Here is a 25,102-nt window from a genome sequence, read left to right as displayed (position 1 = left end):
ACATCGATGTTTTTGTCACTTCATGAGAATCCGAAGCATGAAGGTTCTTGTAGTTTTGATATGAAGAAACCAGTCCGTTTATGAGCTTGAAAGTAGTTTTACTCCAGCAGCACCAAGAACGTGCTTACTCGTGTAGCAAATCAACCCTCGAGCTCCCGCGACACCTTGTGGACGGGTGGTATAACAGCAGGTTAGAATGGCTATGCAATTGGGACATTACCAAAAATAATAAACAGATCTACAGTTCTTGTCTGGTTTCCTGCCTAACTTGTACTTTTATTTTATTTTTTTAAATGAAGGACTTTGGGATTTGTCTCTGCCACGCGCGCTTACGTGGCTACCACCCAGTCTGCGTTTGTAGTGACGAGAGAGTTCCATTGTTTTACGTGATATTGTACTCCTATTGGTATTATCTCTTTGTATATTGTGCTGTGTCACCCCTCAATTCAACACGTTATACTCATTCATAGGATCGCAGCTTTGGTTTCATATACCCTTTAGCAAAAACATGTTGCATTATTATGTACTTTCATTGAAAAGGGCAAGTCATTGAAATGTTAATCATTATAAAGGTGTGATAGAGTTAAGGGAAAAAAACCCCACCTCACTTTGTAAAACAGAAATGCAGAATAGCATCTACACAGTATAGAAGCCAAAATGACCATCCACATGAGCACAGTGTACTTTATTAAATGAATTTTGGTAGTTTGCGTTGCATGGGATTCAAATCAAAACCAAAAAAAAAAAAAAGAAACTCCACATGTACAATTTAAAAAAAAATCTTTGTCATTGTGGATTTTAAAAAAAGTATTCTTCATCCATTGAACACATTTCACCCCCCCCCCCCATTTTAGCATTTGGGACACAATGCAACTGCCCTTTTTTCTGAAACAGAAGTCTCTTTTTTGGAAAATACACCACATACATCACACATATTCTCTGAAGTACTTTATATTGTCATAGTCACAGCCATCCTATTGGCGTCCAACCTCAAACGACACTCTTCACAGTCAGAACCCGAGAGAAAAATGTTCTATTTTTAATTCAACATGTACATTTTGCATATGTTTATTTACAGTTAAGCTCGAAATTGATCACCTGCCATATTCAGGATATGCGGTGTCATCCAATTGTCTACGCGGAGACTTGAACAGACGCTCATACAAGTGTGGGACGGGATAAAGAAGTTGATTTCCATCATCGTTTGTGTTTTGAATGATCTCAACTTGGTGTTGCCGCTCATCCAAACTCAGACGGCGGTTCCCCTTCATGATGGTTTGAGCAGGCCTGTTGCTGTGTCAAGAGAGGAGGTCTACGCTACGCCGACGCCAGTGCGGTGCAGACAAAAACGCTGACAAATCACACGCCTGCGACCAGTGTCTGGCCAACACGTCACGGCGACACGCTCCGGCAAACGGCCGGTTTCCGATTCCCCGAAAAGAGAGACGAAAATGAGTTGGAGCACAAATCATTTCTTCCACTTTGTGCTCAATGGCCGATGGGTGAAGGCATCAAATGAACGATCCTCGAGTAACCGTTTGAAAAATGGTCACCTGACTCCGGTGTGGTCATTTTTTGGGGGGTGCCGAAAGCGGAAGATTTGGCCGCTGTTAAATCGCAGAGCCGGATCCGCTCTGTGAGAGAGAGGGCTGTTGGCCACCTCCCTAACAAATCCTCCACTATCTGCCGTAACGCCCTTAACAGAAAGCTGAAGAAATGGATTGGACCACCAGACCAAGAATCCACAATTGCTTTTGCGGGTTGAAGAATTTGAAAATGGCCTTTTCATCCTCAAACGATTTTGCCTCAAACGAAAAAGTTTGGACACCCCCCCCCCCTGTACTCCAGCATATCATATGTGCCAAAACGACATCTCTCATGGTGAGTGATCAAAGACTTTAGCACGATACTTGACATCCAGAACAAGACTCTCGCGAAAAAGTGAGAAAATGCCGGAGGAGTTTTGTAGATCCCGCTTGCTTCGATTCGGCCTTGCCGGCCGGCGCTCTCTTCCTCTCCTTTCTGGCCGTTTCCTTTGGACTGTCCGCACCAGTCGTTTCCATTCCATTCCTCATTTCTGTTCTCCTTCACGACATCAACGGGTGCCAGCTAAGTGGAAGTGGGCTGTTATTAAGCTGCCGGGGGAGATGGGGTTCGGTTTTTGTTTTTTCTTTCATGGCAAGCGGTGAGTTGGAGAGAGGAGATGCGCTCCGTTAGTTGCGTCGCTTTTTGTTCTTCGCCAGCCAGGTTTGACCACTGGGAAGAAATGCCGGCGTTATCCGTTGTCTTCGAGTCGGCGGAGAGGCTCCCGCGCCGTCACCCGTTTGGCGCTCCGCATCCTTCGTTATTTGCAAGGGAACGCTTCGGCAACGGCAACAGATGCGGTTGTCAAATGGATGCGAGCTGCAGCTGCGCTTCCGAACTCTCTAACAGGAGTGCTGGAAGTTTCCAAACCAAGTGTTGCTCAGAAATTCAAGTGTGATTTCAGGATACGCGTGCGACATCCGATGACTTTGAACTCGAGTAGGTGACCTCACCCCAAGCCAACCTGGGATCAAAAAGCCGCACCCGCCTCTTTTGAAGTCTTTTGAGCTTTTCGACGCTGCGTTGAGATGGACTCTTCCGATAGCACACAGGAATGGATTCCCTGACGAGCCCAAGTCAAGAAGATCCAATCCAAATCAAACAAATGCAACAAGAGCTCGTGACCAGCGTTGCCTCTCCACCGATCGTGTCAGCGGGGCCCATTTTTCGCCGGGAGGTCACAGAGCAGGCAGAGAAAGAAGGGCGGGGGGGGGGGGGGGGGGGGGCGAGACGGGAGGCAAGATGCGGTCGCCCCCCGTCGGTTTGGCCGATTGCGGGTGCCGAGTGGAGCTTCGGGAGCACTATAACGTGGTTTCGTACTCCAACCTCTCTTGCACCAGGGCGTCATCTTTATACTGCAGCCGCGGAGGGGTCTGCGAGCAGTCGATGGCCAAAAGCGCCTTGCGGATACTCCGGTCGAGGACGTGGCGCTCCCAGGCCGGGTAGCGGTTTCGGCAGAGATCGATCTTGACCACCGTCTCCTCGAGGCGGGCCGCGCGAGACGAAGGCGTGGACGGCGCGGGGGGCCGGACCTGAAACACCGGCGCGCAGCCATCCCGCTCCGCGTATTTGCCGGCGTCGCGCTCCAACGTGGCGGCGGCGGCGGCAGCGGCTCCCCGGTTGGAGCGCAGGGAATTCGTCCCGCCCTCGGAGGGCAGCGTGGAGAACTGAGCGCCGGCGTCCAGGTCGAGGCGCTGGCAGCTGGCCGAGTGTCCGAAACGCGGGCCGTTTGGATGGAAAAAAGCGTAGTACATGAGCAGGAAAACCACCCCGGTGAGGAAACTACTGAAGATGACGCAGAGCGCCGGCACAGCGAAGGAGTCGGTGGGCTGAGGTGAGCGGTAGATATACCACAATGCGCCGAGAGCCGTATTCTCCAGCAGGATCACCAGGTAGTAGATGAAAAGGCGACACCTGCGCAACAACACAAGGTAAACATGAATGAGAAGCCAAATGCCCCCCCCCCCCAGCTCCGGCCTTCCCGTGTGGAGTCGTCATGTTTTGCCCGTGCCTGAGGGGCTTTTCTCCGGGTACTCGGGGTTTCCTCCCACATTCCAAAAAAGATGCGTGGCAGGTTACCGAAACACTCCAAATTGTCCTGAGGTACGAACGCGAGCGCGAATGCTTGCCGGTCTACGTGTGTCCTTGCGATTGGCTGGCGACCGGATCGGTAGAGGCATGTATCCCTGATACAGCGGCCCCAAATCTCCGGGAGCCATTGTGCTCCATCACCCTTGACCTAAGGGACACTTTTACTCACTTGGACGCAGGTACACTAAAGGCGTGCCTTGCTCTCAAATGCTCAGGACACTTACTTGATTGTTGGTAGACGAAGCACATTTGGGCGGTGCTCTCTCCCTGTGCTGCGTGACACATAACTTTAAAAGCCGGTGGGCGCTCACACCCTGCCCGGAGGAAGAGGCTACCGAATTCAATGATATGGTTCCGGTTGTTGTTGTTGTTGTTGTTGCCGACTGAACAAATTGCCGATTTTCAAGAAAAAGATGAAGTCTTGTTTTTATTACGTTAAGTACATGCCACCACACAAAGCAATCCGAGCGAGTTCCACAACGCTCGTTGGCTTCACATTTGCAGTTTACCGCCGCAAATCGCTATTGGAAAACCGGCACGGGCTCATATGCGTACTGAAGGGCGATCGAAAGTCGTGTCTCCGCTCGCTGCGCAGTCGAGATACAACTTGCTCTAGTTTATATTTGAGGGGGCAAGCGAGACAGAGGCATATATTTGGAGGGAAGGGGGGCAGGCCCCCTCTTGCCCCTGCCTAGACCCGGGATGCACTGTCCCAAGACAGGCTGCGGCACGCCCGCCACCCTCGTGAGGAAAAAAGCGCTTCTGCTAATAGACGAAACGAAAGCGCATTGGAGAATGTGAACGGACGGACGGGCCTCTTTCTCACCTTGTCCGCCCCTCCTTCACATTGAACCAGGAAAAGATGTAGATGATGCCCACCACCATGTCAAACACAATTTCTTCCCACTTGCTGATGCAGAAGTCCGTCTCGCAGTGGACAATCCAGAAGGTCATGATGCACCAGTGCAGCACGATGAAGATGCCAAAGTAGAGCTGGAACACGGACGCAAAGAGGGCAAAGGTGATGACCCTGGCCGCGATGGTGAAGAAGTGCCAGCAGAACTGGATGATGACAGCCAGGTAGGCGACGGGCTTCTTGTCCTCCCGAGACTCTCGCAGGGCCTTCTGGTAGGAGGCCAGGGCCCAGGCCAGGGAGACCAGGGAGGCCGCCGCCGTCATACCTGACACACAAACACGCCTCGGAAATTTCATCTCAAAGCCGAATATCCCAAACTTTTTTGTGAGTCTCTGGCAGACGCACACACGCACAGAGTGCTGTACACAAGAGCTAGTGTGCAAGCTTTCAAGCACTTTTTTAAAAAAAGTGTTGTTACCTTGCACAGCCTGAAGTTTGTGCGTCTGTATGATGATGCACAATTGCAGCACCAACTGCGGCGCGCTCTCCAGAAAGGTGGCGAGCAGATGCAGCATGCTCACGTCCGCAAACTCATAAATCATCCTCCAGTGGTAACGCCAGCGCTCCGTCTCGGCACTCTGACGACTCCGAACGCCCAGATAAATGGTATGGAGGTACCTGGAAGAAAACCATCCCAAAGTGGTCAAGATCATCATTTCACGCGCTTGGTATCATCTTGAGCAGACGGCTCCTTCAAAGGACGACTATTATGGTCGCTTTGCTGGGTTTTAAAAGTTAAAAAGAAGGAATTGGAAAGCGCTAGATTTTTCCTGTCAAGAAATATCACGTTGGCTCGGTGAGGCGCCTGCAACCACCTGCGGCGACGTGACCTTTCCCAGTGGCTCGTCGGGCAAATGACCACAAAACATTTCTACCTCCTCCCGCATCTCCCCTCTCCTCGATGGAATTTCCGGCGGCAGGTGCGAACATGTAAACGGAGGCGCGCAGAGCGAGGACTGCGCAATTGGAGCAATGAGATGAGGCCAGAGTCAAATGCCGTCGGCCCGAAGCGACTCCGCCGAACGTTCATCCCCGCGAACCGAAAGGCGAGTTTCTGTCGTGTTATGTATTTATTGATTTGATAAGTTCCAACAAAACCGAGGGCCCCCCCCCGCAACGTGCTCCAGCGTGCATAATGCAAACGTTTATGATCAGCATACCGAATGCACCTTCAAGCTTGTTCAACAAAACGGCCGAGGTCTGTTGAAATGAAAAACCGCGAAGCGCCTTCTGGAATGACACGACAGGAAAACCTCATCACATTTGGAGAGCGATCTCATTTTGGTCACGATCAGATCTCAAGCCGGCTCCACACACGGCACGATGATTTGGTCTTTTCGGAAATGCGTCGTCGAACGTCGTAGTTGCTTTTAAAGGTTTTTTGTTTGTTTTTTGGTGGCCTGCATTCTCCGTCGTGCTCTGTGTCTCTTTCTCATACACTTGTCTAGGTACGCTTCCATTCGTGCTCTCTTCGGGACCCAAATTTTCAGTTCTTTAGGCGTCAGCGAACGGGCCATAAAGTGAAGTGCGGTTGTCAATAAATATTTTCGGCGAACGTTAAATCCGGCCGTGGCGAGGCTATCAAAGCTGCGGCATGTCCTTTTGCCCCCACTTGTCCCTTTTGCGTCTGCAGAGACCGAGGCGACGCGCTGACCCGCCACCGCGGCGGCGTTCACAATGTAACCGAAGCTGTCCCAGTTCTGACTGCTCGTCACATCCAGCGAAGAGGAAAGCGACGTCTCATTTCCATTTGGGCCTGGCGCTACGTCCGGCCGCAACGGGACAGTGGCTGTTACCATGGCAACCACACTTCATCCATTCGGCGCGCGCTCGCTCGCGGAGCAGCTGTCATCGATCACGCTGCAATCGGATGGGTCAATCCATTTGAAATTTGCTGGGCCCGAGCTTGAAGCTGCTCTGCGAGGAAGCGCGAGACGAACCGTCTCGAAGACGTGACACTTGACGGCTTGGAGGAAGCTCTCTGCGCTTTCCGAGGGCGGAAATGTGCGGTCAGGTGTCATTCTTGCAAATTCTGCAAGAATTCTCACTGTCCGCCCCAAAATAAGAAAGGTGCTAAAGTAGGTCAGCGAGGTCCTCGGGTGGCCCGGGGTCTTCGTACGCAGGCCAAGAACAAGCCAGTCTTGTTGCAAATTGCTCAATCATCGCTCGACGCTCTTTCTTCACCTGTCAAATCTTGCCTACTGCAGAGAACACCGCAACTCAAGAACACGGCGATCCGGCATCCTCATCACGGCGGCAGCCGCACGTTTCCGCCTTTCGAGCTCCGTTCTTCGTTGACTCGTGAGCATGACCCAAAGATGCTTGAACGCCAGCTCTTGGGCCCGGGAGGACACGCTGCCCTGACATTTTTCAACTGCGAACTGCACCAGTGAGAGTTGAAGATCGAGGCATGATGAAGCACGGCGGCTGCAAACGGCCGCGGGGCAATACCGACGTCACCAAAGCGGTCGCCCTCAACACCTCGGCCATGTCTCGCAATTCTGTCCGTAAAGCTTAGGAGCAGAATTGGCGACTACCAGAAATGAATTCCGACCAAGCTCCGACATGGCCCGTATCGGCGCCGCACACCGTGTTCCTAGCCATGAGTCATGAACTGCCTTCTGAGTCTTTGTCCCGGTTTTCTGCGGATGCAAAACGTCTCCATTGTGAGACAAACAAAAGGGTTTTTTTTCCTTCTACTTCTTCTTCATCTTCCTTCACTGAAGAGCCAGGCGTATTATGAAGACATCTCGGATTATCCTGGAGAGCCCTTGAAAACAACCGCCGCTTTATACAAAGCGCTGCGCACGGAGCCAAACGAATTCCGACAACAAACGATAGATTCATGACAAAGAGAGTAGAAAGCACCAAGACAATCAAACGAAAAAAACCCGCTGAAATCAATTGAATATATGATGCCATCTGCTCCTTGGGCCCTGCCGTGTCTCGTGGTCAGAGATCACCCGTCCGTCCGTGCAAGACGGCTATGAATCATGCAAGAGGTGGATACACCTTGCACACATTGCACGCACACACGAGGCTCCAACATGCACACACAGTGAAATATTTAGAGCGGCTGGAGTTTCCTGATGGCGAGAACCTTAGCGCCGCTGCTGTTGAACCGCGGTCCCACCCGCTCCTTAAATCACCGCGACAACCCAAACTTAGTATTACAAAGTCACTCGGAGCGGGCATGCTCACGTGTTGATCGATGAAGCGGAGGCGCCGTCAAGACGTTGCCGTCGACGCTCCGAAATGTATCGCGGCGGTTGACAGCAGCAATATGGAAATTTCGATTTGGAATAGGAATGCATATATGGCTCCGCGCAAACTGAAAATGCACACGGGAGATGTCGAACCCGTTCCTGTCAGGCCGGTGGACCGCTGCGAGTACAAGACAACGCTCATTCAATTATTTAATGGGACATGCATTCGGAGTAAGCTGCTCTGTCATCAACTGACCGCAACGGAGTCGGCTCGGGGGAGACATTCGGGATCGTGACGGCTCGTGTCATGACTCACACGAGCCAGTTTTTGTGACCTGAGAAATCACAAGCTACATTTTCTATTCACTATGATCCTTTTAATGATGACTAACTATTCAGGATACACACACTTGATCACTTTTGTCTTTCCTTCTTCTACCGAATTGATTGCGTGTTGATTACCGTTCCCATGTTTAGCAGTCGTCGCTTGCATGCTAATTCCATAGGGCTGATTCGGTTCTTACCGTTGTACGTGCCGACCTCTATTTCAAGCATATTTTATTGGTTTTTATGAACGCAACCCACCCGGGTTCATGGTTCGATCCATAGCAAGGCGCTCAACAACAAAAATGCTTCTGTTGGCCAATCTCCGGCGAAGGACGTCATTTCCAGAATGTCAAGTCGCTAGTCAGCCATTGCGCTGCATGGTTGAGTCTTGCTGCTTGGCCTTTGTTGCCGCGCAGATGCATCATTCACAATCAGGCCGACGGTTGTTTGAGTGCCCAAAAGAAAAAACAAAAGGGCACGTTTCGTTCTCGCAAGGCGAATGAAATTTTCGCCGGTGTCGACGAGCGTTCTTCGTTCAAAGCGCTTCGAAGACCTCTGTTTTTTTCCCACCAGATTTGCAAAACAGCTACGTGTGATAATCAACGAATAACGCGGGCTGTTGTTGACGAAAGCATTCGATTCGACGTATTATACGTGTACATGGATGGAACCCTGTACAAAAGCATTCAAACGATGTGAGTGCACGGATGGAATCCTCTGTCAAAGTTTGCAACCAACGATGCTTCCGATAGGATGTGCAGAGTGTCCGACGACGCAACAGAACTGCCTTCGTCATGACAATGTAGGACACTAAACCCAGGATGACGTGTGCTGTCAGTGATAGCGGGAATGCGTGGGCCAAATTGGTAATCCGTGCGCAATTGACAGCACGGCAAAGGATAACGCTAGACTCATAACCGCAGCCTATCGAGTTTGCCGTTCTTCCGATCCCGACGGGTCGCATCTCCACTTCATGTCCACATCCTGAGCACCTGGCTATGGGCCAAGACACATCGTGCCAACAACCTCCTCTTCCTCCAACTCTTCAAGCAGCCGAACCCCCTCAGCTAAATTTGAAACGTCGCTTTCCGAGTCGATCTTTGACAATTGTTGTCTTGAAGTGACGTCACACTTCCGGGTTAATCGCTGTCGGGATATCACATCGGAGAAAACGATGACTTTGTCAAATCAACGAAATAGAAGTGATTTTTACTTAATGTATTTTGTTAAATTCATTTGACCGAAAAAAATATTTCATTTGGGATTTTCTAAAATGACTCCTCGCTTGACGTTTGTTAAATGTGGGAGTGTCTAACAACCGGCACCGTTAAAATCATCGCGATCAGTCGAAAGGTGTTCAGCAAGGTTCACTACCTGCCATGAGTTGTGTGCGAGAATCAACTCCTGCGTTTGATCCGAAAGTGGAACGGACGTACGGCACCGTTCGCGAAGGTTCCTTTGCGCGAAAAGGATGGGGTGAAAGCATGCCACGATATGGCGTTTGCCGTGCGGTGGAGTCGAGGGCAAAGATGGCAGCCGCGTGCCGACTGGCGAGCGAAGATAACGCGCATTGTGATTCCAAAGTGACCGCGCGCGCAGGCTGCGCGGCGGCCATGTGTTCTTTCCGCACAAGCGGACATCCGCACGGCCATCCTACCTCCATATCTGGCCCAGCTGGAAGATGTGGATGAGGGACTGAGAGAACCACATCCACGCGGAGTAGGAGGCCGAGCGTTTCCGAGTCCGTCTGCCCGCGGCGGCGCTGCCGGTGCTGTTGGTCGGAGTGTTTTTACTGGCGGTCGACGTCTGCCTCTGCGGCGTGGTCGGAGGATGCTGAGCGCACACGTCGCCGTGTGAGGCCGAGCCGCTCAGCAGCTTTTTGCCGTCCATGTGCGAGCAATCGACGGCGGCTTCCGCCGCGTCCTCCGCGCTGAAGTCGTGAACGAACCACCGGAAGCTAAAGAGCTGCACCGAGAAGGAACCCAGCACGACGAAGAAGAGTGTCAGGCCGAACCACCAGTAGTCTCGGTGGAGGTAATAGTCGACCGACAGCCACACGTCGGTGCCCACGTCGGCCACATACACGGCTACTGCGGCTACGATCCACAGGCAGTCCCACAGCGTGTACTTGAGCTGCTGCTGCTCCTTGCCCAAGCGCAGACACGCCGAGTCGGAGCCTCCGCCGGCGCCGCAGCATCGCGACTCCCCGTTAGCGAAGTCGGCGTCCCCGGCGCCCGCCGAGTCGGGTTGGCCGCCCGGGTGGAGCCCTTGCACCGAGCCGGAGTGCTCCGAGTTCTGCAGGGGCGTGAAGGCCACGTCGCTCTTCTTCATCTTCAGGACCCCGTCAGATTTAGCGGCCATTATTGCGAGCTCATCAAAAGCCTCATGGATATTTTCGCCCACCTTCTGTGCCTCTCCTCCACCCCTGCCTCCGCTCACCGTCGACACCCTTCTGCGCGTCTCCTCCTCTTCTGCCCTCCTCCTCCTTCTCTCCGGGCAGCGGCAGCCCCGCTACACTGCCGCCAGGTCATCATCCACGAGAATTTAAAAAATGAATAAAAAACGAAAGACCGGACTGCTTACATCTTGGTTCATAGCGCATTTTGGGTGGGTTTCATTAGTGGGCCTCCGCTGACATTTCAGGCCGTTTTGTGCCTGGAAGCTCAAGTTGCGCTTCGGCGGGTTGTCCTAATAAGCAGACGGACCCCCGCAAGGCCGAGGAAGCTGAAGATGAGGTGATGACGGATGAAGAGGAGGAAGGCTGCACACCAGCTTCTTCAAAGGCAGTGATCAGAAAGGATGACATCATCCTGCCCCCCCCCTTCCAGTTTGTGTGCTTACTGAAGCTTTGTTACAGAATGAAATAATGGGGGGGGGGGAATAAACGACCAGTGGAAATGCTGTAACCATGGCAATGAAATCACAGGATCTCGGTATGCGCCCCGCTGCTCGAATGAGCACGTTAACAGCAATTGTTTGGCGACCACAAGCTCGAAAACGGTCATTTTCATAAGGTAGCGTCTTCTGTCGAGCACAGCTTCCTCAGCTTAAGTTTGTAGATTGGCCTGTCGGAACATTAAAAACTGAATGGTGCTCGTACAAAGTTCCAGAAATAAGGAGAGAGACCATTTACATCGAGCAGTTGGTCAAGGACCGTAAATGAATAGGCTACTCGGGCTTATGCTGTTTTTTGCCGTTTTATGTCAAGTATTGAATTGCAGCTAGGTGGGGTTGAAATGTGGCCGATGGGGCGGCCAATCCATAAGGCCGTGTCGCAGCACGAGCTCTCACAAAACGAGATACGGTATTTAAAATTGACTTTATTGATCACTTCATATGTACCACGTGGCTGACAAAGCAAAGCGCGGAGAGTCTCTGTTGCCGACACGCACGAGTCGAGTCAGCGAATGGCCAACTCTCCAACGCGTTGTCACGGTGCGAGTGATTTTTCTGCCTCAGAAAACGACCGTCACGCTCTGGTTTCGGTCGGGCTAATCTCTTTGTGGTTCCGGGGAACGGCTGTGTTGATTTGAGATCCAAATTCAATACTGAGCACAAGTTATCTCAAGGCCCTTTTTATAAAGCAGGTCCAGGAAAAGAATCTCAGACCGTACATGACGAGCATTTTTGGTGTGCCGTTCAGGATTCTGTTGCGTGTGTTTGATGATCGATCACTTTAGCTCTGCTTGAGACTTTGTCAGACGTTGTCTGACAGCTGTCATTGGGTGGTACTACCGCACAACGGTCCCCTTACATTACGTCTTTCCATAATTGTCCTTGTTGATCGTAATTGCTTCTTATTGATGATACGAGAGTAGCCCGGAGACAAATTCTTGTGCGTTCTACACACTTGGCCAATAAAAATGATTCGGATTTGTTGGGATTGTGTTCGGACCTCGTCAACGTTGCTCTCAGTCAGTTGAGGTTGACAAACCAACGATATGCACTGGACCCCCCGCATACTCAATCTGCGCCATGAGCGGATCCCCCCCCCCCCCCCCTTGTCATTATTTTAAAATAAAGTTGTTGTTTTTTTCCTTTTCCCAAAAGCCCCCCCAAATGGCGTCGGTGAGAGATAGCTGTCCGCTATTTTGACTTACTCACCATTTGGTTCCACGATAGAACCCCCTTTTCGTTTGGAAAAATAACCATGGGGGGTGGGGCCCGAAGACACCCGGGATAGGCTCCGGTGCACCCGCGACGCTCCTATTGGAGAAGCGGCTCAAATAATGGATGAATCATTTCATTTAAGGGGTAAAATGAAATGATCGGTTTAATTTAGGATTCAGCCGATTTTAGCCGAGGTTGACCCGCTTCCTGAAGAGATGTTTATTAAGGCAAAAAAAAAAAAAGAAGTTTTTTGTCATGTCAAAACGACTTGGGCCATGATTTTAAGTGGGTGACGATATGAAAGTTCCTTTCAAAATATTTGCCATCCTCTCAGCTTAAATGAAAATTACGCTTTGGTCGTATCCAAAAAAAATATCTTAAGTGATGTGTACAGGGAGCGTCGGGCACCGGTTATTTCTTGCGCGGGACCTTGTCACCCAGCGGCACTTCATCCATTAGTTTCTGCAGATGAACAACGAAACAGATATATATGTCGGTGGATGCAAACGGAGACGGCGACCCGGAGACTCCCGACCGCGACCGGCGCGCTCACCTCAAGCAGCCTGCTGTAGTGGTTGAATGCGTCCTCCGCATCCCTGCGGGCGTCCTCCACCTTGTACCTGCGGCAGGCCAGCAGCAGTTCGTTGGAGCTGTAGAGTCGGGCCGGGTCGATGGAGTTGCTGTTGATCAAGCTGACCAGGTACTCTCGATAATGCTTCCTGGATAGGAGCGTCAAAGTTAGAGGGAAGCCATTTTAAAAACAAAAAAGAAAAAGGGGGGCGGGGGGATCTCTCATACTCGCAGAGTCCAGCATGTCCAGTTTGGGTCTGCGCTCCACAAGCTGAGTCGGGCTGCTGGCCTCCATCATCCTTCTGCTCGATGACTCCACACAGCCCTTGGAGAGAGAACAAAAGGAGACACACCAACGTACGTGGAGATACGTGACGTTGGTTTCCAACCCCCCCACCCCCGACATTTCCTACGGTGCGACCAAAAGTAAAAAAAAAAAAAAACCTCAACGTGCAAATCAGGGGGAGGAACGGGACTTCTTTGCAACTGAATCACAGTCATGGACCCGGCCAATTTTTTCCCAATGCCTGGCGCACACGTACGTTCCCCGCACTGATTTGTGATCTGGATTAGCAACAAACAACAACAACTCAAAGCCTTCAAATTGTGCCAATAAAAGTGTCCACACCATGTCTTTGAAATATCTTCTCGGTGGTGTTTCGTGGAGTCGGGTCACCTACCTGTCTGCGTTCCGGGAGGGGGCTCAGTATTGTAGGCAACATCATTGTTCTGCCATTCAACGAGAAAAAAAAAAAAAAAAGAGTTGTCAATCACTCATTAATAAGAGCAACTATTTGAATACTTCAAATGTTTTCACTTTTTTTTTTTTAAATAAATTGTGGTTTAAATTTTTTTTAAACGGGTTTATTGCAGGAGAGGGCCGAAATATTTTACATTTACTCTTTGATGACATTCAATATAAGTTGTGGCTTTTCTTTTTTTTTTTTTCCAAAAGCACTGACTTTAAGTTTTGAGTTTCTTCTCCCCGCGTTCCTGTTTGTGCGCCTCCAAAGAACACGTCAAAGCATTTGTGAAATTTCCATCGAGGGTGATTTTGCCACCGGTGGCAATTTGACTCATTCATCCACTCACCGTGACGCGAAACCGCCATCGTGTCAACGTATTTTTGTTTGCACGCGCTGCGATACTTGACGACGATGCCGGCATCCAATAAGGCAAGAGCGGTCGTCTTGCCGAGTTTAAAGACCCCAACTCGCATACCTCCAATAAAGCCTGCAGTCTCAAAGGTTCCCAGTCTCTCAAATAGAAGAGGCAGTCCCGGGGGTGATGAGCGTGCAGCCCGGACACAGTGCACTCATCCACGGCGCAGGTCTTGGCAGGAGAAAGACAAAAAGTACGTGTCCGAATTCACATGAGGTGGGGAAAGGAGATGCGAGGCTCGAGAGTTGCTACTTCTGGTACTTGAACCGGATGGCGAGCGGAGGGGTTTGCAAACGTACCGTATGGAACGGGTTGTTGCACCCGCTGCAGAACTGGTAACGGCACTGAGAGCAGCAGAAGTGCATGCAGCCTCCTTTCGACAGCGCATACTGGAAGCGACAGTTGGGACAGGCTGAAAGAGAGGCGTGTCAAATGGAGAGGCTCTTACACCCAGAGGTTTAGTTTTTTTTTAACCCCCATTTCTTCACAAAATACCTCGTTTCGATTGAACAACGAATACATCGAACTCGAAATAAACAAACGAATACATCGATAAATAAATGAACAAAGAAATCAAGACAGCACTGTACAAATATCCAGTGCCGGCTTTCTACAACTTTACTGCTGACCAGTGACCAGGATGATTCAAGTTAGTGTCTTTGTGTGCGTGTGTGTGAGACACGCACTAATGCCGTTGTCTCGCAAGTAGCCAGCCAGGCCCTGTTTCTGATACTCGGGATCGTTCTCTCTCTTCCAGGACTGGTATTGCTCACAGGACAAACCGGCATGCTGAGATTCCCACTGTAGACAGGAAAATACAAAAAAAATAAAAAATAAACAACCACATCACAAGCTTGAGGAGGTTCTTTTGTCTGAATGGCAAACCAGTGGAGGAAATCGAGCGCTGAAAGGGCCGAAGCCGTTCTTCGGCCCTTCGGATCTGTTTCTGCTAACCCCAAAGGACATTGACAACGTCATTCAAGTCATTTAGCTCAGGCAAAATGAGGCTTATTTTGGAAATCCTGTTTTCGATACGTGCAAAAGATTGCCGGCATTGTTGTTGTCCGTTTTGGTCATTTACAAAAAAATATATATATACATTCATGGGATGTAAGAAATGTTCTGAACACCCCATTGACGGAAACGTTTTGAAAAAAAATTGAGCAAAAGTGCTGTGTTGTTATGGCAGTTTTGGGCACGACGTCAAATCAAGTTTCGTGTTCCAAAGGTGCCAAGCTGCTATTTCATACTTACAGGCTTTTTGCATTGAGCGCAAAAACTGTTGCGACACTGGAAACAGGTGACTTTAAGCTGGTCTCCGTCATAGATAAAGCCATACGAACACTGGAAAGGAAAGGAGAGGAAAGGAGGGCGAGAATGCTTTGCGTTCAGGCGACGTGCAGTCATGAAGGGCCTCGTGACTCTCCAGAGAACTGACATGGCAACACCACAGGAACTTGGGGTCCTTAATGAGGGCCTGCTCGGTCAGCTTCTTATGGAAGAGCTCGTACACGTCGGCTTCCAGACATTCTCGCAGCTGAAATACACATTGATGTCAACAGCTGCGTGATCCCCTCATATATGAACATGGACTGCGATCAAGAGAAAAAGGGAAGGACCGACTGCGCCACACTTGAGAATGTTAAAATAGCCACACGTAGCTACTCCCGGTGTAGCCCGTCGATTGAATCGGGTGGTTCCTCCAACACAGGTGGCCGAGAGAACAACGGAAGGATGAAAGGGCCACTCTTAAACTTGTTTGAAACATGCTCAAGTCAGTCGAGAAGTCAAATTTCGCCTTTTTCTGACAGCCTCCCTTCTCAATCTGCCCACCTTCACATTTTTTTTTTTAACAAACCTTGCGGCCCGTGGCAATTTGTACGTCAGTTTGGATTTTTGGGGTGGGAAACAGTCACGTCACGGGCCGTTGAAAAACGGACAGTGGGCTGCAAATGGCCCCCGGGCCGTAGTTTGGACACAGGCGCTTTAACAGGACGCTGTTTGAGATCCTGATTGTTCTTGCATCAGTGCTTGCTGTTAAGTAGGGAGCAAGCCTTTTCTCCAGCTTCCCGTTCAATGCCCGACAGCGAATCGGAGACAGAAATGCAATTGTGCGGTGTTGTTCATCTACCTGGATGTCCAAGGTGGAGAAGTAGCTGTTGAGGTCCTCGGGGTCATTGATGTCGGGCTCCCAGCAGACCGGACACACCATGTCTCTGATATGCTTGTCCCTGACGGCGATGGTGAAGTGCTGCTGGAAACAACCGCAACACACGGAACACTGGCACGACGTCAGCGACTGCATCTGAAAAAGCCCACACCACGGACCCGCTCGGATTGAGCCCAACACATGCGCCAGCGACAGACCGCCCGGCGCGTCCGCAGCGACGGCAACAAAAGCATGAGGAGAACCGCCGCCGTTACCTTACTATGGGGGAAAACAGAAAGGCAGATGGGACATTCTTTGGCCAGGACTCTTTTGATGAACTCCCTGTCATGAGACTCCCGCACGGCCTGTACGACATCCTCCAGGGAGTAGGGGGCATTGTGCTCCCGAAGAAGCGAGAGCGCCAGCTCACAGCGGCCCCAGCTGGGTAGATCGTACACCGCCAGTAATCTCCGACATATACGCTGAAAGCCAAAAGATCCACAAACACGAGACAAATCCTGAGGAACTGAGGGGTGCTTCCCGGAGAGCCCTGTGCTGCCTGCTTTCGAGGCCTCCCCCCTCCTTGAAAACAGACAGGGATCGAAAAAAGGCAGGAGACGGCTCTCCGGGAACCCCGGTTGCCTCCCCCCTGCGCTCGCCCGTGAAAGGCAAAAGCCCGCGGAAGCCATCCGATTGGATCCGGCATGATCCAAGTCGCGGGCCACTTCCTGGTTGCCACGCGGCCATTCAAGGCAGGAAAAAAATGGCGGAAGGGGGCACGGGCACTTTCTCCTAAATGTCTTGTCATTCTGCTCCGTCACGGTCATCCGCCAAACCTTTTTCGTCTCGATTCGGAACGGGCTTCGAGGTCTCCCGACACGCAGGTGCCGGCGACTCGGAGCGCGCTTGAGCTCACCTGTTTGTCGGGGTGACGGATGTCCAGCGCTGGCTCGGGCTCGTCCCTCCAAATGCGTTCATGAAAGGGTTGCAGAAGGGGGCGCTGCAGGAAAGCCAGCGCCCCTCTCACCTCCCCCCCGCTTTGCCTCAAAACCTCATGACAATGAGCCTCGTCGCCGAAGCCCGACGAACGCAGCATCTTGACCTGGGCAGAGACGTGACAACGGCCGTCAACGCCGGTCGCACTTGGGCAAGGGTGCGGCGATCGCTGGCGCGGTGGACGATTGGGAGTTACTTTTGCGAGTCGCTCTCGCAGAGCTTGTCTGGCAGCCCTCTCGGAATCGCCTCCTGTTGTCAGCCAGGCCTGCTTGGCTTCCGCTCTGGAAAGTTGGACTGCAACTTTTGCTTTTCCGGAATCCTCGGCGGGGGCCTCATACCACCTGTTCTGTGTTGAGAGTACAGCCGATTCAAAGGAGGCTTCGTGTGTGTGTATGTGTGCGTCTCTCTGAGAGAGACATTGTTAGAATAGAAACATACAATGTTGTCATGTTTTAAAGTTTCATCTTGTTTCATGCTTGATTGACCTCAAAGTGCTTGTGTTCAGAACATTTTGCACACATTAGAAGCGCAGAGAATCAGGGGTCAAGTTGAGGTCAAGGGACCCGAGCACATGGTACCTAACGACATCGCAGCGAGAAAGATTGAACCCTCACTAGTAGACACACTGGCGCCTGTTATCTGACAATTTGGAAACAAAGATTTAACCTTGGACGGAAGGGAGTGTTTGTACGCTCCATCATGAGAAAGGGTCACGAGCCAGGTTACGACATATCAATTCAGGCAGACACCGCTCGTTAAAATGTTTCTGTTGGTTTATGGATGTTGGTGCTGGTACCAAGAGAATGCTTTGTGTGAGGGCCGACCCAATGGGACCGTTCAGGGGTGCGGCATGTTAATTCATTCAGTACCAGACAATTCTGGAACAAGTCTGAAAAGACGTTTAAAAACGTCTTTGGGAGTGAATGAGTTAATGAAGATGGGAGTGTTTTTCTGATATATTCCTTGTACTTTGCATATGCAGTCAATAAAAAGGCCAGCAGAGGTTGCAGAGGTCGGGTGTCGGTGGGAAGCGCACACGGAGTGGCTTCGTAGAAAACTGCACCTGATGCCGGCAGTGAAAGTCGATCTTGTTCCTGTGTTCGGGCCTTTGTCAACTGTCCGAGTGAAAATCTCAGACAGACATATATGTGTTTATTTATTTTTGTCGCCAAGATTTGGAACACTAGCCAGGTGTCGTCGTAACTGCGAGCTACTTTCATCAAAGTCCCCCGAGCGACCGAGAACTGAGGTCAGTTGTTTGAGAATTGTCGCCGACTTCACTTTTTTCCACCATGCCGAGTGACCTTGAGGGGGGTCACTCACCTCGGAATTGCGATCGCGAGTGGTTTCAATTGCAATCGGGCGCAAACGGCGGCGGGCGCGAGAGACGGCCAACGAGTGCGGGCTTGCGTTTACGTACGGACGGATGGGCGAGCGTGGCCGACAACCAGCTGATCTCGTCCAATTGCCGAGGCAGCTCCGACTTCAACCATTTGCAAGGCAGAACGGCGGAATCTTTGGCGACCCTCACGCACGTGTACACCTCCTCCGGGCTGACGCCGTTCTTCTCTCCATCCTGACACAGACCCAAAAGGATCAAATGATCGACACAAGACAAGCGCGTGAAAGCGTGCCGGCCGCGACCGGGACTTGCTCGAATCAGCCGGATGAGCTTCAGCCCGTCCTCTTTCATTCGCCGCTGCCTGCAGGAGTTTGGGTCTCGTTGCATCGGTCCTTTGCCTCGGACCGGCAGGGCGGGGACCCGTCGGACTGGGGAGGGAGGGCGGAGCTTTGAGGGCAGAGGTGCGGGCTCCGGACGGGCCAGGTCACACATCTCGCAGACTGTGGCAGGTGAGTAGTTGAGGTACGTGCAGAACTGACACACCCACTGGCCAGAAAGGTGGATGATGATAAAAAGGAAGGGGGGGGGGGGGGGGACACACCCGCAAAACTTAGCATCAAACTATTGCGCAATCATATAAGAATCAAAAGCTTCCAAAATATTCATCCATCCATTTTTGTCGAATCCGCTGGAGCCTCTTCCAGCCGTCTTTGGGCAGCGGGCGGGGGGACACCCTGAATTGGTGGCCAGGGCGCACACAGACTGACAACCAATCACACCGAGGGACAATCCGAGAGTGTTCCATTAGCCGGCCCCGTGCATGTTTTTGGCACTCGGGGAAACTCCACGCAGACACGGGGAGAACGCGCAATGTCCACACGGGGCGAAAGCCGGAATTGAACACATCCAATGGGCAGCGACAGCTTCAAACAAATCTGGAGTCGCATTTGCATGTGTGTGAAGTTTCTCTCCAAATGTGTGCGGAGCCAAATCAGCACCTCACCTGGCTGTCAGGGTCCCCGGGCATGCCCAGTACAGGCGCCGGCGGTCTGGGTGGCGTGATGGGTGGGTGCGACGGAGGAAGCGGAGGTCGCGTCGCCAAGCGAGGTCTTTCGCACACCTGGCACAGAATGCTGCCGGCTGCATTGACCACCGTGCAGCTCTTGCACTGCCACTCTGTGTTGAAAGAGTGAAAGCGGCTGCTTTCCAAGATTCAAGTTGAGCAATTTCAAGCAACGCTCGAGTCGGAATCGCTTGGCAAAATATCGGCGCGATAAAATGGGGAGTGGCCTATTTCTTAGCGCTCCTCTGTGGTTTGCGGCCACATTGACGAGGGAAGCTTGTCTGGATTTCAAGACACACTTTTTTCCAATGTGTCCAAAAAAAAAAAAAAAAAAAAAAAGTCAAATGAAATGAACAGCAGGATGAAAACGATCAGATCACAGAGGTTGAGGGAGGCACCGATCGATGGAACAGACCTGTCATGGTAGCCGGCGGAGATTGATCGGCAGCGGAGCCGAGTGACTCCGAGCGAGGGCGCTCACAACCCTCGCACAGCGCGAGCTGGGATGAGTTGACGGTGGTGCAGTGAAGGCAACGCCAGGTGGAAGGACTGAAAGCGGAAGGCACGGTTAAACCAACCTGAAACTCGGAGGTGGGGGGGGGGGGGGGGTCACGAAAGAATACTCCTCTCAACTCATGCAGCGCGCGGTCAGCAATGTGGTGTCAATCATAGTTTGACTACAGTAACTTTGAAATCGTCGACTCGAAGGATGAAGCGAATAAGGTCGGAATTTCAGTCAAGTCGAAACGAAGATGAGCACCAGCAAATGTCTGTGTGGGCCAGCAGTGCCCCTTCAGGCTTGTGGCTTAAAAGCAACTCTTGAGACAAAGCTGCCAAGGTGTCAAGACGGAGCCAACGACGTGCGCCACATATGCCGTGTTGTGAAATATATTCAGTCTAACCTTTGACTCCTCCCACTTTTAGACGTCGGGGCAAAAGAGGTCGTCGATGGGACGGCAGTTCGGCGGTGCTTGGCCCTTTCAGGAAAGGAATGGTACACTCGGTCACACTCGCAACACATGCCTTGGAGGCAAGTCCGGCAGTGGACGGCCATGCGGAATATTCCACAGACGGCGCAGTTCTCTGAAAGGCATCGTAAACAAGGTCATTTCTTTTTTTTTTTTTTTTCTTCAATACATCTCAAGCCTCGAAAGGACTTCTTTTGCGAGTCAATGACTTTCTTTTTCAGGTCAATTCAGTCATTTTCAAGAGCAAATGTTTGCACCTTGTTTTTTTTTCTTTCAACAAAAATAACAACAAGAAGGTGAAAAGTTACGCATCCTGCAATAACATGAGCCGTTTCCGGATGCATTTCTTCTTGGCCCGCTTGGCGGATGAATGGGTGGATGACCGTGGAGTTATTCTCATGCGGGTCACCTGGGCGACGGTGCCCACGCCCGCCGCATGGAATTGCGCGGTGAGGTTCAAGGGCAAGAAAGAATGCTTTATCTACTGACCTGGGTGTTTCTTGAAGGTTGGGAACAAGAGCGGAACGGGCTTAAGACTTGGACGGTCGGAGGAGAAGGAGCGAGCTTGGCCGCTCTCCGTCAGGGAGCGATGATGGAGAGGGAAGGCCGGAGACTCGGACTGACTGACGCGGCTGAAAGACGAACGGCTGGCCACGCTGTCCGTGTTCAGACCCACATCCTAAAAAGGGAGACAGCGTGACATATTTCAAAGCGGGATCGAGCGGGCGGTGCGAATCGCGCGGTACGTCGAGCGAACGCATTTCGGCAGGCCTCGTCGTACCCTGACCACATGATGAACGACGATATTAAAGTGACGGCAGGGCTCAGAGTCCATCGCCCGCTAACGTATTTGTAAAATAAGAACGGGGTTGACTTGAAAGCAGAGACGTGAAACTGGCGGCCTCTTGGAAGTTGCCCATCGCCGCTTGAAAGTTGGCTCCGCCCTCGCTCTCTTCTCCCTGTACAGTAGCCCGTATATTCCCTTCACTTCTCCTCTACTTCATTCCTCTTCTCCAGGGCCACCTTTGGAAAAATGTGCCGCCACCTGCTTTCATCGCACATCGCAGCGGGCCTCGTTCACCAACCGCACAAATCCGTGCTTCAAATTTGCATACGCGCTTTTCACGCACAAATCTGTGATTTTGCTCAATGTGGTTGTACTCTGCAAACTAATTTGGAGACCGTGCGTACAAATATGATGGATCAGCTATTGAAAGGGAAAAAAAACAAACATCCAACACAGATCTTTGAGCCAGGATGCGCCACGTATTGAATGGACAGCCTTGGATAAAATTCCGAGGCATGCCATCGGGTCCTTCAGAGCCTTCTCTGCAGCCCCAAACCACATCGGAAGGGCAGAGCCATATTTACGACTTCAACCAAGGGCAATTCATTGATTTCCAACAGTCTTTTGTCTGGGTCACGTGTCATCGTGGCTGGTGCTCACCTTGTGTCTTAGGGTAGGAATGATTCTCTCGTAGAATTCCGGATGAGGATGAGTCTCCTGGGAGAAGAAATCATGAATGTCTTAACAAATATCAAACACCATACAACCTCAAACACATTTTCAATTTTCTTGAAGTCCACTTCGACCGGGTGGCGAAGCGATCCGCCGCACGCAAAAAAAAATAAAATTTTTAATCGAGATCTCAGGCCCCATCATTACGATAACCGCCTGATCGACACTTCCACCGCAAGTCCCGGCGGCATGACAAGAAAAAAAGTCCACCGGCACGGATCCCCTCCATGAACAGGAGTCGCACCTTGATGAGCATTTCCAGCTCCATCCTGAGGCTCATCACCTCCAGAGTTATTGCTGCAACTTTGCCAACATCGGGATCGGCGACATCGTCGGGGAAGCTGAGCCCATCCGGCTGCTGATTGGAGTAACCGTAGAGACAAAGCACGGCCCTCCCTCCCTGGAAGAAGACAGGCAAGACCATCAAAGGTTCAGCGGGACACGTTGATTGCGCCTTGAATTTGCCCCCCTGGGAAAAGGAGGGGGGGAGACGTTTGCTCCCATTACATGTTTGACGCCTTTTCATCAACATTTATTCAAGCGTTCTTCAACACAGCAACCGGAAGATGTTGGAAATAACGCAAATTTGCAACCTGGTAGGCCCTGAATATCTCACTCCCCCGGTCTGTCATTCTTTGGATTTTGACACGGATACTCGTTACCTGGATCGCATCAACGGTGGCCCTGAAGACCGGATTGTTGTGCTTGACAGTTCTCCAGTACTTTGGTCTGTTGGGATTCGTCAGATTACAGCCATACTTCTCCAAGATGTTCAGAGCTGTCGATAAGCGCTGCAGTGATGTGAGCGTCTGACAGAAGCAAAGAGAAGAGGGGTGAGATTTTCAAAGAAAACTGCAATCGTCTTACCTCCAACCCACAAACGTAATCTCGACTGAAATATGCATGAGCTAATGCGTATACATTGAATTGCTGCCGTTCACTGGTGGAATATTGCAACGGTGCAACATTTTCCGATATTCAGCAATTGCCATCATTTGTATCCACTGAGATTTAGAAATCAACTCAGATTTAATTCCATTGAGTCAGTCGTGAATAAAGGTGACTTACAAGTCACCATGAGCTGCGGCTTCAGATAAGAGCTCGTTCCAAACCAAAGAGCATGTATCGGAATGACCAAACAGTCTATGCTTCTTTTGATGACAAAAAAAAAAAAAAAAAAAAAAGTCGTGTAGCAATGAACCTTATTCTCAGCAACACTCGCCGTTGAAAATGCTTCACGTGCTTTTCCCATGAAGACAAACTGCAACAATGTAGTTCCATCTAGGTTCCCCTTTTTCCTTTTTCGGATCCCGGACAAAAACAATACAAATCCCAAATATTAAAAAGTATTGGCAGGCTCACAGTGCCGAGGTCATGGTCTCTATTGCAGGCCCTGACCGGGTCACAACATTTGCTCCTGCCTAGTGTACCCCGCCTACTGCCCAAAGACAGCTGGCATAGGCTCCGGCAACACCCGCGGCCCTCCTGAGGATGAGCGGCTTTGACAATGGATGGAAAAAGTATTGCACAATATATATATATATATATATATATATATATATATACACATTTTTGCTGATATATATATATATATATATCAGCAAAAATGAGAATCAAATGCCGTTCACCTCTTTTCTGTTGCTGCCGAAGCTGTTTTCGATCACCATGGTTTCTGCGGCAATGTGGTGGTACTTGGAGCACGGCGGTAAAGGAAGCTGAGCCATCACCATCACACCGGCCCGCACTTCCACCACTCTGCCGCCAGAGTAGAGACATACTTCTGCCTGGCTGCGCGCCTCCTGCAGCTGTTCTGACAGGGAGGGCATGGGTCCTGTCTACAGACACAAGCAAAGGTCAAAAGGTCAGCAACTGAGCGTTTGGTTTTGAAAATAAATACATAAATCATCTTAACTCCGTGTTATTGTTGGATAAGTACTCTTGATCAAGCGCACCTAAATTTGCATTCAGGCACTGATGGCAAAGTCGCTCTCTTTTTGGACTTTCATGAGGACAGCATGGCTGCAGTTCGCACTCATGATGATGTGAATGGTTTTCTGTTTCTATTTGTGCACTGATAGTTTGAGGATTTTTCCATTATAGTTGGGTCTTGTTTTGTGTTGACTTTTTCCATTTTTCAATTCAGTTTTATCGGCAAGCACGTTCGCTGTTGTTTTCTGAAATGCTTGGTTTCCATTTAGTTTTTACACGTTTCATTTTTTTTTGTTGGAGTTTTTTTTAAAGGCAGGTCGTATTTGTCAAGTGCAAGATAAAAAAAACGGGCACGAAGCATTGTGTCAGAAAGTCAAGTAAACAAAGTAAATCTCAAACGAATGTTTCACTTTCCTTCTTTGTACGGATGTGCAGCAATAACTAAATAAATACTGTACATTTCAAATTAACCTGGAAAACTCATGTATGATATTAATCGACATAGGCCAAAACAAAGGACGTTTTCAATTACCGTTAATTTTCGGCGGTTTTACGAACGCAAAGTGTAGTTTCAGTTTTTCGTTTCTTTTTTAAGCGTTTTCCTTTTATTTCGTGGAAGCAAAAGGTTTTTCAATCTTACTCTGAATGGTTTCACGAACGAGAATGACTATGGCGACAATCTGTAACAGAATCGAACGAGGACACCTCTTCACACCGCTGGAGCAAACACTCGGCACGAACAAGCTTAAACAAGAGACGCCATTGCGGATCATTTTCCTGTGATGAGCATCATTTGGCGGCGCAGCGCGAGCTCTCATGTCACAGAACGCTAGCAAGCTACCGATCGCGGTCGGCGGTGTCTTCCACAAAAGCGCGGCCGCCTACCTCGGATTCACCACGCCACACCACACGGTGCTCGGTACCATGCAAGGTGCGGACTTCTCCGGGGCTGAAAAAAATGACAAGCTGAAGCGACGTCAGCGAGCAGCAGCAGCCGCCAGGGGGCGCTATTGGCATCTGGCGTGACGTCAAAGATGCGTGACGTGGCGTCATCGTGCTGCCATTTAAATCAGAGTGCATTTTAAAATGTCTACATGGACACAATTACACAGCTTTATGTTGTGGTGGTGGTGGTGGTGGCGGTGTGTGAGAGAAAAAAACAACAACACAC

At 50.6% G+C, this 25,102-nt stretch overlaps 2 protein-coding genes across 7 annotated transcripts; both read right to left on the bottom strand.

Annotated features, from left to right (window-relative positions):
* Window positions 1-666: 666 nt before the first annotated feature.
* Window positions 667-10,895, bottom strand: xkr4 (XK related 4). The gene is made up of 4 exons (XM_086129105.1): window positions 9,782-10,895; window positions 5,010-5,209; window positions 4,502-4,856; window positions 667-3,498 (listed from the first exon to the last, which is right to left on the bottom strand). Exons 1-4 carry the CDS (start codon window positions 10,483-10,485, stop codon window positions 2,886-2,888), a joined length of 1,872 nt encoding a protein of 623 aa, XP_085985231.1. The 5' UTR covers window positions 10,486-10,895; the 3' UTR covers window positions 667-2,885.
* Window positions 10,896-12,129: 1,234 nt separating this feature from the next.
* On the bottom strand, window positions 12,130-24,908 carry LOC147194841 (E3 ubiquitin-protein ligase RNF31-like). Of its 6 annotated transcripts, none has more exons than XM_086129100.1 (24): window positions 24,817-24,908; window positions 23,631-23,837; window positions 22,665-22,811; window positions 22,247-22,402; window positions 21,931-21,987; window positions 20,973-21,162; window positions 20,418-20,598; window positions 19,931-20,064; window positions 19,456-19,628; window positions 18,765-18,998; window positions 18,531-18,686; window positions 17,307-17,456; window positions 17,031-17,216; window positions 16,390-16,596; window positions 16,097-16,270; window positions 15,404-15,502; window positions 15,220-15,309; window positions 14,652-14,766; window positions 14,265-14,377; window positions 13,897-14,136; window positions 13,485-13,533; window positions 13,033-13,129; window positions 12,788-12,953; window positions 12,130-12,696 (listed from the first exon to the last, which is right to left on the bottom strand). In XM_086129100.1, exons 2-24 carry the CDS (start codon window positions 23,826-23,828, stop codon window positions 12,646-12,648), a joined length of 3,363 nt encoding a protein of 1,120 aa, XP_085985226.1. In that variant the 5' UTR covers window positions 23,829-23,837; window positions 24,817-24,908; the 3' UTR covers window positions 12,130-12,645. The 6 variants fall into 6 exon arrangements, 5 of the variants coding, with proteins under 5 accessions (XP_085985226.1, XP_085985229.1, XP_085985227.1 ...); XM_086129103.1 differs by having other exon boundaries at window positions 14,026-14,136; XM_086129101.1 differs by having other exon boundaries at window positions 14,026-14,136; window positions 17,031-17,456.
* Between the last annotated feature and the right edge of the window lie 194 nt (window positions 24,909-25,102).

The sequence above is a fragment of the Hippocampus guttulatus genome, chromosome 14 (genome assembly GCF_054856545.1).
Source record: "Hippocampus guttulatus isolate MCC_2025c chromosome 14, RoL_Hgut_1.0, whole genome shotgun sequence".
NCBI classification, from domain to species: domain Eukaryota; kingdom Metazoa; phylum Chordata; class Actinopteri; order Syngnathiformes; family Syngnathidae; genus Hippocampus; species Hippocampus guttulatus.
The sequence above is the reverse complement of the archived record's forward strand: the minus strand, read 5'-3'. Positions and strand labels throughout refer to the sequence as shown.

Excerpts from the sequence above, each read along its gene's own strand:
- xkr4 (XM_086129105.1), bottom strand. The coding sequence starts at position 10,485 with ATGGCCGCTAAATCTGACGGGGTCCTGAAGATGAAGAAGAGCGACGTG. Across the intron at positions 4,857-5,009 it reads CAAACTTCAGGCTGTGCAAG|GTATGACGGCGGCGGCCTCC; the intron begins GTAACAACACTT and ends TTTGTGTGTCAG. Across the intron at positions 3,499-4,501 it reads GTGAAGGAGGGGCGGACAAG|GTGTCGCCTTTTCATCTACT; the intron begins GTGAGAAAGAGG and ends GTTGTTGCGCAG.
- LOC147194841 (XM_086129100.1), bottom strand. The coding sequence starts at position 23,828 with ATGCCCTCCCTGTCAGAACAGCTGCAGGAGGCGCGCAGCCAGGCAGAA. Across the intron at positions 18,999-19,455 it reads CCGGGGACCCTGACAGCCAG|TGGGTGTGTCAGTTCTGCAC; the intron begins GTGAGGTGCTGA and ends CTTTCTGGCCAG. Across the intron at positions 13,130-13,484 it reads CCCTCCCGGAACGCAGACAG|GGCTGTGTGGAGTCATCGAG; the intron begins GTAGGTGACCCG and ends TCTCTCTCCAAG.